The sequence below is a fragment of the Tachypleus tridentatus genome, chromosome 8, assembly GCF_004210375.1.
Source record: "Tachypleus tridentatus isolate NWPU-2018 chromosome 8, ASM421037v1, whole genome shotgun sequence".
Taxonomy (NCBI): domain Eukaryota; kingdom Metazoa; phylum Arthropoda; class Merostomata; order Xiphosura; family Limulidae; genus Tachypleus; species Tachypleus tridentatus.
The window spans coordinates 94,584,215-94,599,071 of record NC_134832.1 but is presented as its reverse complement, the minus strand read 5'-3'; the positions used below and the strand labels follow the sequence as shown (position 1 = coordinate 94,599,071).

At 31.7% G+C, this 14,857-nt stretch overlaps 1 protein-coding gene across 1 annotated transcript in view; it reads left to right on the top strand.

Moving 5' to 3' along the window:
• LOC143223966 (poly [ADP-ribose] polymerase tankyrase-like) overlaps positions 1 to 14,857 on the top strand; it is a 177,741-nt gene that overhangs the window by 79,007 nt on the left and 83,877 nt on the right. Inside the window, 5 exon segments of the mRNA XM_076452436.1 lie at positions 487 to 602; positions 4,209 to 4,365; positions 4,952 to 5,163; positions 7,165 to 7,267; positions 13,381 to 13,505. Coding sequence (XP_076308551.1) covers positions 487 to 602; positions 4,209 to 4,365; positions 4,952 to 5,163; positions 7,165 to 7,267; positions 13,381 to 13,505 — 713 coding nt within the window.

The window sequence follows — 14,857 nt, the reverse complement described above, 5'->3', positions numbered from 1 at the left end:
AGAGGAACAGCTGAGAGGTACTAATAAAAGTGTTCTTAGTGGCTCAATTGTAAGTCTGAGGGCTTATGACATTATAAATCAGGCTTTGATACTTATGCTTGGCAGAGTACAGCTAGCTCATTATGTAGCTTTGAGCTTAATAATGAACAAGGAAAATAATATAATCAGTGAAATAGAAAGAAAATTATGTGAAAAACGAAACATGTTTTAGAAACTATTTACCTGTATGAGTTTGGATTAGCAAAGAAATTTAAAGAAATAAATCGGTAAGTATGCCTTGTTTACAGGTACGATTCCTTAAAATTGCATAAACATTTTTTTCATTTTTATGTGCAAGTTACTTTGAAATGTTATATAATTGTCAAATGTCAATTCTTAAGTATTTTTGAGTTAAAAATAGTTAAAAGAGAGTCATAATAAAGTTAAAGGAAGTTCTTAAACAAAACTTAAATATATTATTATACCAATATTATAATGTTATTTCAGCTGAAGATGATGATTTTCCTGATCCATCTCTGGAGAAGTATGGAGTTGGTGGGTGTGACCGACCAAATAAAAAGTCCTATACCCCTCTGCATCTTGCTGTGCTACATGATCATTTGGTAGGTAGTTACTTTGTATGGGTGATAAAATTTGATGTAATCAATGTATTTATGCATTTTAGAACTTCAAATATGATAATGCAAAACTTGATTTCTGTTAATTTACTTCAGATTATATTTCTTTTATGATTTTTGTATGATAATATGATGCTATTTGTAGAATTAATTATGGTAAGTCCCAACAGAGCTTCAAATGATAAAATTTGTCAAGCTAATAAATATTTGAAATATACTGCTGCTGGACTTTGTAGTGTCCAACTCTGGATATGTTTTGGTGTGTAATTAATACTGAACACTTAAATACATTTCTAGTAGTTGTACTTATGTTCTTAATTTTTCCATAAAATCTACTTTTTGTGAGTGAAAAATGTTGTAAGAAATCTTTACTTTAAAATTTTTCATTATTTTACTGAGGTACAGTACTGTGCAAAAGTGCTGGGACAAAGTCGAAAATTAGATTTCAGGCTACTTTCAAAGAACAATGAAAGGTAAATCATAGGTAAAACATCAATATTTTATTCATTTTCATGTTTTCATGTACAACAGAAACTTTGAAGTGCTTGAGTTCAGCAAACAGTTAGCATTTTGTGTGTCTCCTTTTATATGTTTTTCAGACATTATTGCAACATATTTGATTAAAGTGTCCTTTGAGATTTTACTCTAAATGTCTATAATACACTCCATAAAGTTTCTTTAGAAATAACTGTGGATTTGTCATGTTTCTGATATATCAAATTTCAGATATGTTCAATTGGGTTGAGATTGGGGCTCTGTGGAGGCCAATGTACCAGTTGAATGACTCTAGCAGCTTAGCTAAGTAATATCTGCATATATTGTATGAGTGTTTAGGGCCATTATGTTCATGGAAATATAATTCTTTACCTGTAGTACATACAGTACTGGAAATTTCATGGCAGATATGTAACTGATGTTACTTGCACTGGCTCATTGTTCCATTGGTTTTTACAAATATCTCCTATCTCCTCAGCAATAAAAACACCCTCATTCCAGTGTAAGTGCCCTGCACTGAGGTAAGTATCTTTCACCTTTCTTCTGTTGGAGGTACAACCTAAGGTTTGAAACACCTATTTCAAACTTGGACTCATCTGTCCATAACACCATTTTACAATCATCAACAGTCCAGTTTTTGTACCTTTTAGTAAATTTCAGCTTCTTTACAATATTTGAAGATTAAAGTAAAGTTGTTTTTTTAAATGCTATATGACCAAATATTCTGTTTTTGTTGAGTATTCTTGATACTGTAGATCTAGACACTTTTCTGTCATTTGGTACATGGTTATTTATCTCATGTTTAAGATCAGTGGTAGTCTTCTTTGTGTCCCAAAGGCTGCATAAAGATACTTAACATCAGCATCATTTAGTTTAGGTGTTCTGCCTTTTACTGTACTATTTTTAATCTAGAGTGCACTTGACAGTATTTGAAGAGCATATCAAGTCTGCAGCAATTTGTCGAGAAGTCCAACCAGTATCACATAAAGCTTTTATATGAATTTGCTGCTCTACTAAAAATTCTGTACCCCTTTTGGGTCATAGCATGACAACAAAACTTAATATATAGTATTAAACACTGTTTTTATCAAGGTTTATTTGTGGAATGCTATTAAATTTATTACTTCTAACATATACCAGTACCATATGCTAGTTCTTTTCTTCATAGTTAAGACACTTTATGGGGTATTGTGACAGTTATTTCAAACCCTACATTTTATCAGTATGTTTATTCAAGCAGAATACATATGGCATGGCCTTGGTACAAGTCTATGGAAATTCTACAGAATAAGTATTCTCACCCTGGCTCGTTCATTTGTCAACATGGATTAATGAATCATTACCATAATGTTGAAATTTATATTCTGTACTGGCATAGAATAATTACCTATATAAAATGGAAAGAATGACAAAATATTTTCTTGATGTAAAACACTTTTGCCCTGCAATGTACATATATATTAATTTTTAGTTGTCTATTAATAAAATTGGGATTATTTTCATAACATTTCTCTGCATTTGCTTAACTTGAAATAAGAGAATGGGTTGATATATATACATGCACACACACAATGATTGATGTGTCATGGTTTGTCAGTTTGTGTATTTTTGCATAAAGTTACACAAGGGCAATCTGCATTAGTCATCTCTTATTTAGCAGTGCAAGACTAGAGGGAAAGAAGTTGTTTGTCACCACCAACCACCAACTCTTGGGCTACTCTTTTCACCAATGAATAGTGAGATGGATCATCAAATTATAATTCCCTTATGGCTAAGAGGATGAGCATGTTTGATGGAATGGGTATTTAAACTTGTGGTCCTCAGATAGCAAGTTTCTTGTAAGAGTCAGACATTAAATACTTTCAGTTATAAACCAGAAAATGTAGTTGTAGTGCACTGATGCCCTCTGATAAACTTGTCAAATATTTGAACAGCTTTGAGAGAAATCTCATAAAATTTTGATGCCCACGTGAAAAAAAAGTATGTAATTATTATTTTTGAGCTTATGGAATTTGGTAAAGTTCATTAAGTCTAAATTACAAACTAGGTGTTTGCAATCTATTTAACATGTACAAATGTTTGTTTCTGTCAAGCTGGCACTTTGGATAGATCTGGAACAGCCAAAGGTGGTTTATCTTCAAATAGAATATATGGTTGCATAACATGCATTTTATCACACCTAAAAACTATGCATATAGAACTTTAAAGGGGATCTAGCATCAGTTACAACATACCGACAATTAAGATTAGAACAAATTTGCCAGGAGATTCCATAATATGCAGACTTGATGTTTAAGGGATAGAATGCATTGTGTTTAATCAGTGGCAACATAGAGGTTCATGGGAATCATAAAAATATCAAATGTGATAAGATTTTTCCATATTTGCTCAATCATGAAAAGCACATTAATAAGGAAATTATATAATTTTTCAGTAAACATTAATATGAATTTTACTTTATTACTTAATATACTTATAATTTTGATTCAGTTTGTTACAGCACATTTTTGAGAGTTGAGCTTTCATATACTGTATAACTATGATGAATAGTTATATTATTATGTATGCTTAATAGCCATGTACACTCTTCATCCAGAGCATACAAAGTGATGATCAAATGGCAGACATTTGACAGCCTTCAATTAAAAGATAACCATATATATTTAGTCAAAATGGATATGTTAACCAACATCTACATACAATGAATAAAAGGAAGCTGTATCTATTGGTTTTCTAGCTACATATTTATTTTTATGCTGTTGAATTGCATATTACAACTGATATCATTGTACCAGTTCAAGCATGCTTATACACACACATTTTGTTTACCTCAGATTAAACCATTACCATTTCAACTGTCTTATTTAAAGTCATCTTCAGGTTGTTCTGTACTTTAATTTCATTAAAGTGCTAATACCCATACCAGCCCTCTTGAGAATACATTTTTTAATTCAAGTGGGTTTCTTGTCATCACGCATTAGCTCTCCAGTTCTTTCCTGGTGGATTGGAAAATAATTATCACAACTAGACCTGTTTCTAACCTGCAAAGCTAGAGAAAAATTATTTACAGCATTTCTGTTCTTTTCAATTGATTAGAATGTGGTGAAAATCCTACTAAAGTATTGCTCTGTAAACAAGACAACAAGTGCAGCTGCTGAAAAGTTAACTCCACTCATGATAGCCTCACAGCAAGGCTATCTACCAATAGTGAAGTTTCTTGTAGAAAATGGAAAGTGTCTGGTGGAAATTGGAGGTATAGTTCTCATCTTTTGTTGCATTATTATGGGGTTACACTATCTCTTAACCTTTAAAACTCTTCAGGTTATTGTTTTTAGATAACCCTTATGAAAAGAGAATAAGCTTGTTTTTGTTGAAACTTTGTGCACTATAGGTAGATCCATTATATATATTTTTTACTTTAAATTTCCAGTAGAAATGAATTTTTTACTATTTTAAATTGATCAAGTTTATCAGTTGTTGATTTTATGTGTAAATGTTTTATAGTTAATTGCATCTGATAATTTAATCAATGTTATTTGCTTATTTTTTTTTCTAAACTTTAGTACTTTGTGTATTTAGTTATAACTCCTTAGAAATATTATAGGTATATAAATTCTGACATAACAAAACTAAGTGAAAATATTTTTTTCATTTCAAAATTATATTTATTTTCAGTTGTTTCTGTGTGTTTAAAGGAGCAGAATCATAGAGTCTGAGTTATATATACGTAGATGATTTTTTGTATCTTGAAAGTAATGTTTAGTATGATAATACATCACCTAATTTGCCATTGATTTACAATTCTTCATAAAAGAAAATATGTTGTTTATTTCTTACAGACAAGAGACACAGGACAGCTCTCACCCATGCCATTATTAATGGACATGCTCATGTTGCATCATACCTTCTGAGGATTGGAGCAGACCCTAACACCAAAGATAGTTCAGGGAATACTTTAGTTCACTACGCTGCTGCGTATGGGTGGTATTTCTGCCTCAAGTTGCTGGTTATGGAAGCAAAAGCAGACCCAAATTTACCTAATGACTGGAAGGTATGGAATAGTGTATAAGGTGATAATAGTGAAACTGTATTGAAATAAGGCCTTTTTATATGTACAAATTTGATGTGGTAAAATTCATCACAAATTAATTCTTTTCTTTGTTCTTTTAAGTACACTATATTTAAGTCAGGCAAAAGCTGGTCTGCAGAATAGGACTGACTATTTAATGAAATGTCAATACTTTTAAAAGCCTCTAGTGTTTAGAAATAAATATGAAATTAAAAAATATTAAATATAAATAGTGTAATGTTCGACAAGTCAGTTGTAGTTTATAGAGTTTTCTATTTTATATCATCTATTTTTCTCAATGCAATAAGTGATTTTTGTGTTTTGAATTATTCTCATCATGTTGTTGTTAGTGACCACACCTCTGTAACATTGTTTGAATTATTGGATTATACCACTAAGAATATAGTTCCACATATCATGTAAGGATGTGTCAACAAAATTAAGTATGTCAATACAAATGTATATGAATTTTGTCAATAATCTATACGTTTAACATGTTCGAGTAAATGCTGTTCATAAAGTGGTTGAAGTCTAAATGATCCTGAGAATTGTTAGCTTGGCATAGTAATACATTATTTATAAATACGGATGCGTCCCAAGCATCAGTCTCAGAACTATGTGGATTTCATTGGGATCAATATTGGAAGAACTGTACTCAACCTTTGCAAGAAAACTTTGAAAACTATTGGTTGTTTCTATGTTTTTATGTTCACTCAAGTGTGCCATAAGGACCAAAATTGTTGACCATTACATATTGAGTAGCTACAACTATTTAATAAAGTGATCTGTACGCAACATTCTAGTTTCTGAAATATTCACAGCACACACATAGAAAATGGGGACAATTACAAATAGATAAATGAAAATAAAGACAAAAAAATTTAACTGAAAATGGTTCAAACAAAAAATGATTAAATGTGAATATAATTATAAGCATATTTTAAATGTTAAGTTAAAAAATAATTAATTTATACTTGGTCTTATCTCCTTTACTTTTAATTTTTGGTGAGTATCAAACAGTAGTTATTCTAGAACTTTCAAGTAAATATGTGGGTTGTTTGAAGTGTCTGCCAGTAGATTTGTTAAGATCTGACTTTTTTAGGGTACAAATGTGTTCACAATGTTTCACAAGCATTTCTCTGCTTCAGCTATATAAAGGTGTAATTAGGTCGATCAAGTTGTTCTAGTATCAGCATAAATACACTTACTGCAATACAGGTGATTAGAACATCCTATTTGTGGAGAAAAGTTAGAGGTAGATTAGATAAACAATCATGTACCAATAAACACTGCAGAATTTTTTCTCTGTCTGTAAGATGTGATTGTTTTCTTCAAGAACACGATTCCAAACATGGGGTTATTCTGTAAGATGGAGATATTTTTATGTCTGCATGCTACTTTGGTATTTTTAATTTAGTAAGTTTTAAGAGTATATCATTTTCACTTTTGTTAAATTTATCTTTACATACCCTTGTAATAGCTAAATATTGCTAGCACTTAATTTTGACAGTAGTAAATTTATAAGAGTTAGTAGTTTTATGCAATAAAAAAGAATCACAGTTTTATAGTTGTATTACCAGAGTCTCAATTAGAGCTACATAAATGACATTGTCCCATAAACTGGGATTTAGAGGGCTAGAATATTTTACATGAAAAGAATAACTTGAGTTGTAGTGTAAGGAGTTTGTTTCAGTAGTTTTGTGATGGATCAAAGTTTTATCCTGTTTTCATTTGTACATGACAGTGTTATATGAAAGAAGGAAATTGAGTATTTTGAAATTATTTTAGTTATGCAAAATTCATTACAAATGTTTTTATTTCACTGAAACTATGAATAAATGTGTTTCTTAACTTATGTAGATCACTGCCAATAATAAACTGGTTGTTTGTTTGTTTTTTACTAAGTAAACATGTGTATTATATATATGAGCATATAAAGGGCTATATTTGTTAAATAAATATTGAGTCTTACAATATTGTTAGCTTACTCCATTTGCTGTGGCATTCATGAAAGGACACATGGGTCTAGTTGATTTCCTGTTGAACTTGCCAAATGTGGATGTTAATGTGTCAGTTGATGAGAAGGGTGAGTTTTTACATGTTCTCTTGAAAACTTATAACACTCAAAATTTTTTAATGTGGTTTTCCAGTCAATAATTCATTTATTTAAGTTTAATTTAGCATATGTTCAAAATACTATCAATTATCCTCATACCTAAAATCTGTTTTTATATTTTGGTAAATTTTGTCTCAGTTAAGTATTATAGAGGTTGAGAGAATCATGTTAAAATGATTTTGGAGCCCCACCACATCATTGCAGTCAATGTTGAAATGTCTATGCATGATTCATGTGATGTTTTGGCTTTTTAACAATAGATTGTTCTGCAATATAGTTTTCACTGTAAAAGACTTTATTGTAAAGCTATCATGTCCAAAGAACACTCACTTTTCCCTGAAGCTTTGTATAATTCATCTATTGTATGAATATGATGGTTTTCCAGTACCCATTTCAATGGTCTGATCACAGAAAAGTATAGGTGCTGTTTCTAACAACTTTTTTGTATGGAATAGCAAGAATATTGGTTTTGCTCTCCAGCTGCTTGAAGTAAGCAACAGTTGAACAGATATGTCATGGAAACAACTTGTGAACATGTGACTTTTGTCTCCTTCCCAAACAAAATCTTTCTTGAATAGTTGTAAACTATTCTGGAACACACAAATGATGTTTACCACTAACTTTTGTGTTTGTGTATCCTCACTTGTTCCAGATGCTACAATATGCCTATCATGGTTGAGAATATTTCTAGGTCCCTTTCTGGATGGTTTTGGTAACCCAAATTAATCCATGTTTGTTGTTTCCTATATGGTACATTACCTCAACTCACATACATAGCTGTTCTCATTCAGTGCTGCTCTCTATATGAAAAAAACCTTTTTTTTTGCATGCCACAAGCAATTAACCTCCAACATCTGTAAGTAACCACATGCAAATCAGCATACAACAACCCAGTAAGAGTGCAACATTACTTCTTCTGGCATGTGAACCCCTCTGTTCAGTTCTACTGAACTGTTACTTTCTGTTTGGTAGTACTCATATTCTCATGTTTATTTTGTGCTGTCTTCAAGTGTTTTATTTTAAATTTCTGTACCTTTGCATTAATTTCTCTCCACAAGTTTACTCTTTATTTCACAATAGTGATAATTTGTAACTTGTTGAGTTATTTTGGAGTGGAATTATTTTATATTTTTACCCACTTACAGAACTTATTACGTCCTTACAAACAGTTTTTATTTATTTCTGCCAACACAGTGGTATTGTGAATTTTGCATTACCACTTCAGAGGTTGTACTTTCTGTTCACACATTTACATTGGCTTCAGGTCTTGATACCCTGTGGGAAGTTTCTTTAGCTTTAACTCATGAAGAGATTGATCATCCAAGAAGCCACTACATGAGTTGATAGGTTTTCATATCCCATATAATGTCAGGCTTTCCCCTTCCTTCCCCTCCTCTGTGTTGTTTCTCTTCCCTAATGCTCATCTTAATTGGTTGGTAATGTGGTTTGATCTGTAGGAGGCTTCAGAATTGTGGTTTCCAGGCAAATGTTCTCATTCCCATTACATTTTAGCACTTCATCCAGTCTATTGTAATTTTATTCACTCTTTTCATTTTGTCCAGATTTCACTAATCAAGTTTCATTTCAACTGTTTCTCTCCCTAACCACGGGGACATTGTTTATAATTCCTTTTTTGGTAGATAGTGGATCTCCCTTTTCCCATGTGCTTCATGGAAGGTTGTGTTCCAGCATTTTGTCCTCATTGCTCATTTTTTTCTTGTCTTGTCACATTTTCTCTTTAGGAGTAACCTCTCAGTTCTCCAAACATTTTTATGATTCTACCTCCTGTGGGGTACACCTCCACATGAAGTTTTTAAATTTTCTGTTAATTCTCATGAAATTCCCTTTCTTCGTTTCCATCTCCAGTTCATTATTTCCTTCTCCTGATTGTTGATATGTTCAGACAGGATTATATCCAGTTTCTCATATTAGTTTTTCTCCTTTCATCAGTTTTTTTTCCCCAAAATGTTTGTTAATCCATGACACTCTGGTTCAGATCTTTCTAATTGATTTTCTGGCCAGCACAAATCTGGGTTTCTCTGCTGTTTTGGCTTGATTGTTTTCTTTGTTCTGGATCATTTTTAACTACTTCCATTTTGCAGCATATGTTTACCGTTTCTTACTATTTTCCACATCACTTCTTTTTATTTGGTTCCAGATGAACTCGTCAATCTAATACATCCTTTGAGTTGCTTTATTGTTTTGTAGGTTTTTACATTGAATCCATCTCTCACAGTTTCCTTTCCTTACTCTACTGCTTTGTCTTTTATTGTATTTTTTTCCTTCCTGTCCCAGTGGGTTTGGATTGTGATTTGATTGTCCCTTTTATTCCCTGTATCCTTTTTCTCGTCATTGATTCCTCACATCTTCACTCAAGTTATGCACTTCCTTTTTCTTTGCATATCCAAACTGTTGTCAAGACCAGGTACTTCATCTGTTGAGCACTGGGACTAGGACTACTTGTCATGCATTCATTTCTTATTCTTTATTTAGGGTAGCTATTCCTTCCTTGTTGAAGTACCCTACTTCACTCTTTTATGACACTTTGACTGGATAAGTTATCTTTTATTATATGTATATATATATATACCTCTTATTCTCAGGATCATCTACTTATTTTTTTCTTTATGGATCCTGCTATATGACAAGTGGTGCCTGTCCAGGTATACTTAAACTAGTAAAAAGCTGCACTTTAAGGCCATTATGACTTAACCATTATAATTCCATGGCCAAGCAGTACATACTGCAGAGAAGGGGTGTTCCCCAAGATTGATTGTAGGTTTATCATTGTGATAAGTTTGCTTCATAAATTGCATGTCTTGGACTGTACTCACTCATAGACTACATGAATAAGGCAGAAGGGAATAGCTTCTCATCTCTGCCATGCCTTGTATTGAATAAATCATTATGCCATTTTTGTCAGAATAGGGTTTTGTGGTCACTCATTGCACTGTCTTGGGTGTTATTTCTCCAGACCCTCTAGTATGCTTTCTCCTCCCTTTTCTTCTGATAAAGTTTGAAAGTATCTACCACTTTCCTGTTCCCAGCTGTTGTGGCGATAGACTGTGAAGGCAACCTCCTTAATGTGATGATGAAATACAAATATATAAATGATTATAAAGACCATTCAGTTGAGAGTAGGGTGATGGTGTTCTGCAGGTGTAGATGACAAGATATCTTCCACTATGTAATGTAACACTGAGCTGTCAAAATTGCAGACCACACCTTTAATTGGGATCCCTTATCCTACACCAACATGTTTGTCAGTTCCTACTGGCTGGGTTTTAGATTAAGAGTTCAAACAATCAACACAAGTCCTCACACACATATTACAGATGTCTCTATTCCCTCATTTACTTCTCTTGTTATTCCATCAGTGTAGTGGGTCACAATAGAAGTACTTGCAGATTACTTTGGTTCTTTTCCTACTACTATTCCTCAATGATTATTATTTGGAGAATTTTTCTGGACTTGGGGTGATTCATATCATTATATATTTAAGTGAGATGGTTTACATTACACAGACATCTGTTCAATACCTGATGTTGGGTTCCCAGATTCATTGTTCAATTTCTTGCATTATTATAAAACAACAATAAGTATCCGTTCGTCAATTAGGAAAAGTGAAATTTCCTCTAGTCTTATGAACTTGAGGTGAAAATGGTATGATCCTCTTTCCTACCCCTACCAGCTGGCTAAATTTTGGATTTTAGCTAATTTGGCATCAGTATGATAATCTTTCCTACTCCCACTTGTATGTTAGTATCCAGTGGTCTGAGTTTTGGATTGTATTTGACTTGCAGGCAGTATAATCTTTGTTTCTACTCCAACATGGATGTCTGTACCCTGTGGCTGGGTTTTAAATTATGGTTACTTTACCAATGGTTTGATCTTCATTCTATCCTTGTATAGATGTCAGTTCCTGGCAGAATGAGTTTGGATGTAGTTGACTTGCTGTGTATAGTCTGTGACTCCATAGCCACTCTACACATAGAGGCATGTCTTTTACTCTTACCCACTTTTATGTTTTCTGGGATTGAGTTTCATAAGTTTAATATATAATGTATGCTTGGCTAATTTTCTGCCCATATATGTGACATCTTTCCACAATGGGCAAATAGTATACCTGTTTCAGAAGTGGTACCCCATGTGTGATCTTTGACTTTGTAGACCTCTTTAGGGGTGTTCTTTGGATGTTTTTGAAAGATGTTTCTTTCTGTCCCTTGTACTCATTCCTCCATCTGTTCAGTGTGGGATTCTAGCTATTTATGTGAGAGGAGGTAATGTACCATATTCAAAGTTCTATTTTTCCTAATCTTACAATGTATTTCTAATGGGTACTTGCCCTTATCACACTTCCGACCATTTTTCTCCACTGAAAACCTATGCTTCCATTATCTGTCAAAACTTGAAGTGATAGTTTGGTAGAATCAAATAGAGGGAGTCTCATGCATCAGGAGAATATGTTGCACTTTTATTGGTAGAGGGCTGCCACATGATGATTTGCATGTAAGATGTATTAGGATAAATAAATTATAGATGTGGGAGATTCAAGGCTTGTGGCATTTGCAACAAAATCTTTTTTGCACATAGAAAATGCAACACTGAACAAGAAAAATCACTTGTTGGAGCAGAGGTTTGTGCATATTGGAAATACATTTTCAGCATAGAAAAATTATAAGTTTCCTTTGTCAGTAAGTGCAAGAGTTATCCTCTCTTTGAAAATTTTAATTCCCTTATCTGAATATGTCTTTATGGTCTTAGTGTATGAATGTTTCACATCAGAAATTGTTGAAAGTTCACCATGAGCAATCAGTGTTTTGAGAAATCACACTGCCTACAAAATTCCAAGCAATGCTAAGATTTAATTCTGATCTATGCCACTCCACTGTGATTTTATATTGCCTCTTACTGTCACATAACTTGTTGATTTGGATATCCAAAATCATTTTAATATAAGGTTCTCAATGTGCATAGCTAAGAAATTGTACTGTAGAAGTGCTAAATTATAATCACTTTAGATGCATGTACCATTAATATATACTTGAGACAACTGTAAACTCTATGAAGTATCTAAATCTTAAAAATTACAAGTATGGATTATTTGAGGTAAAAATTGTAAACACATATTAGTTTTTATGGAAAATTAATTCTTAATTTTCAAAAATTATTTGAAAAGTTGGAGGGGATAAAGCCCCTTCAGACGTCTATATCTATTATGCTTTTTTACCTGAATAAAAAAATGTTTTTCAGAAAAAAAAGGTTTACTTTTCTTCAAACTATCCATTTGCATGTATTTATCATAATTTGAATTAATTACTAATGCTTCAAATTCATATATTCTTATTTTAATTAACACAGCTGTACAATATGTGTATTTTGATCATTTAACTACTACAGTAGTAATCCTAATTGAAGCCATAATTTTTCCCTCTAATGTAAGAATTAAATAAATGTAAAAAATACCATTTAGAAGTTGATGTTATGTTACAGAATAAAAAGGGCATGTAGAGCAGAAAAGGTTGGTGAGAATAACTTGGATGTTTTATGTGTGAATTGAAATTTTTCTGTATTTCAAGTCATTTGATTTGTTTTATTAATCCTTTAAGTGCATAGTTAAATTTTGGGTGTGTTCTTGAAAAGTGTCAGTTGTCCACTCAAAAAGGAAATTTAGAATTTGATTTTTTTTCAGTACATTTTCGATAACAAAATTCACTAGTTGTGCTTTTGCTTAGTGATGTAGTGCACTTTTTCTTTTCTTTTTTTTTTTACATTATGTAAATCTGCTTGTTGCACAAAACAGCTATAAATATCAAGTTGAATAAATCTGATTATAGTATCCAAAAAGGTTTGGTATAGAGAAAAAATTTATAATAGCAGTGTTCTAAAAGATTCATAAAAATATTTTTTTCAGATGGAGTTTTTATCTAAAATCAGTATAGTTATTGACTTGTTTGTGCTCACAATTTATTTATGGAAATTGCTATTTACATTTTAAACTTTTAGGTTACTGTGATAAGATATTAATTTTCTTGTGAAAGGATAAACAAAAATTAACAGAATTCCTCTTTTTGTTACATCAGATATGACTCTAGTGATGCACACAGTATGTTCTAAGGTCAGTGAGACTCAGCTTCAAAGACTTAATTTTTTATTAGTGAAGTACAAGAGTGACTGCAGAAAGAAGGATCTTTTTGGAAATAATGCTGTAAGTATTTTGTACTCAAATGTTTTTAATTGCTTTGCTTCAAATAGTAAGAATAAGTTTAAAAAATGAGCAGGTTTGCTTAATTAGAATATAGTTTTCAAAAAAAAAAGTTTGAGTTGTGAATTTTTCTGTTTATGCAGTGAATGGTGGATATTACTATCTTTGAAATGCTGTGTTCTTTGGCTCTTTGTGTTCTTTATGAATATTTCTTATCAAAAGGGCTTTTTTTTCATTCCTTTAGACTTACTATTAGCAACCCACTGTACCTCCCAGTGCTAATTTCACAAATGTAATATTAAAGTATTGAAGTTAAAAATAATATTAACACAAAATTTAAATATTAATATTTTTTGTTTTTTGGGAACATAAAACTATATTCAATAAAATATAAAGTGTGTAGTTATTTTAAGGCTTGTGTCTCATGCAAGGCTTTGAACTTCTTAAATTTGCCCTCATGCAGGAGAGGTTCCTCATCACAGCACTGAATATTAGTTACCATGACAACATTGCATTAATAAATGTTCAGAAGTTTGCCATGAATCAAATATTAAGGAGTCTAACATGATCTTCATGTTAACATGACTTGCACATGCAACAGTATGTTTCTTCTTTAGCATATATAAATCATTTAGATAAAGTGAAATTAACCCTTTGTGTGATAATGTATTAAAATATTTAAATTTGGCAGTTAATATTAACTTCTAGTCAGAGCAAGTTATCCACTTAGATTAAAAATAAACATAATACTGGTTATTAGTATAGCTAATTAAATATACTGGTATTATTTAAAACAAAGTTTAGAATGTATTATTTCATCAGTTTGGTACCCTTATTTTTGATGATATTTTTTACTGTAAACCCAATATAATATCACATGAAGTTTTGCAAGCTTAGGAAATTTAGGTTAATTTAGTACTAAATTCATATGGAAAGCTAACAGTGTTAAATAACCTCAATAATTAACATATAATAATAATAATAGATATGTTAAACATTCTAACCAATACTTTGAAAGAAAGTAACATTAAAGAAATAATAAAATAAGCACCTTAGTAAATCAGTAGTAAGCCTGCAGGTTTATGGTGATAAAAATCAGGTTGTGGTATTCATGGTGGATGGTACACAGGTAGCATGTTGTGTAGCTTTGTTTATTAATGACAAGCAAGTAAGAGTAGAGTAGACCCTACTTATAGAATGTAGGGACAGTAGATTTTATCTTTTAGTTTATTGTGTATTATCAGTAGGACTGTGTAAAACAAAATCTACACTTTATACCCGTTAACGTTATAGTGTATAACGTTAGAGGGGTGTAATATCTGATAGAGATTAGTATGACTGTTCAGTTATAGAGT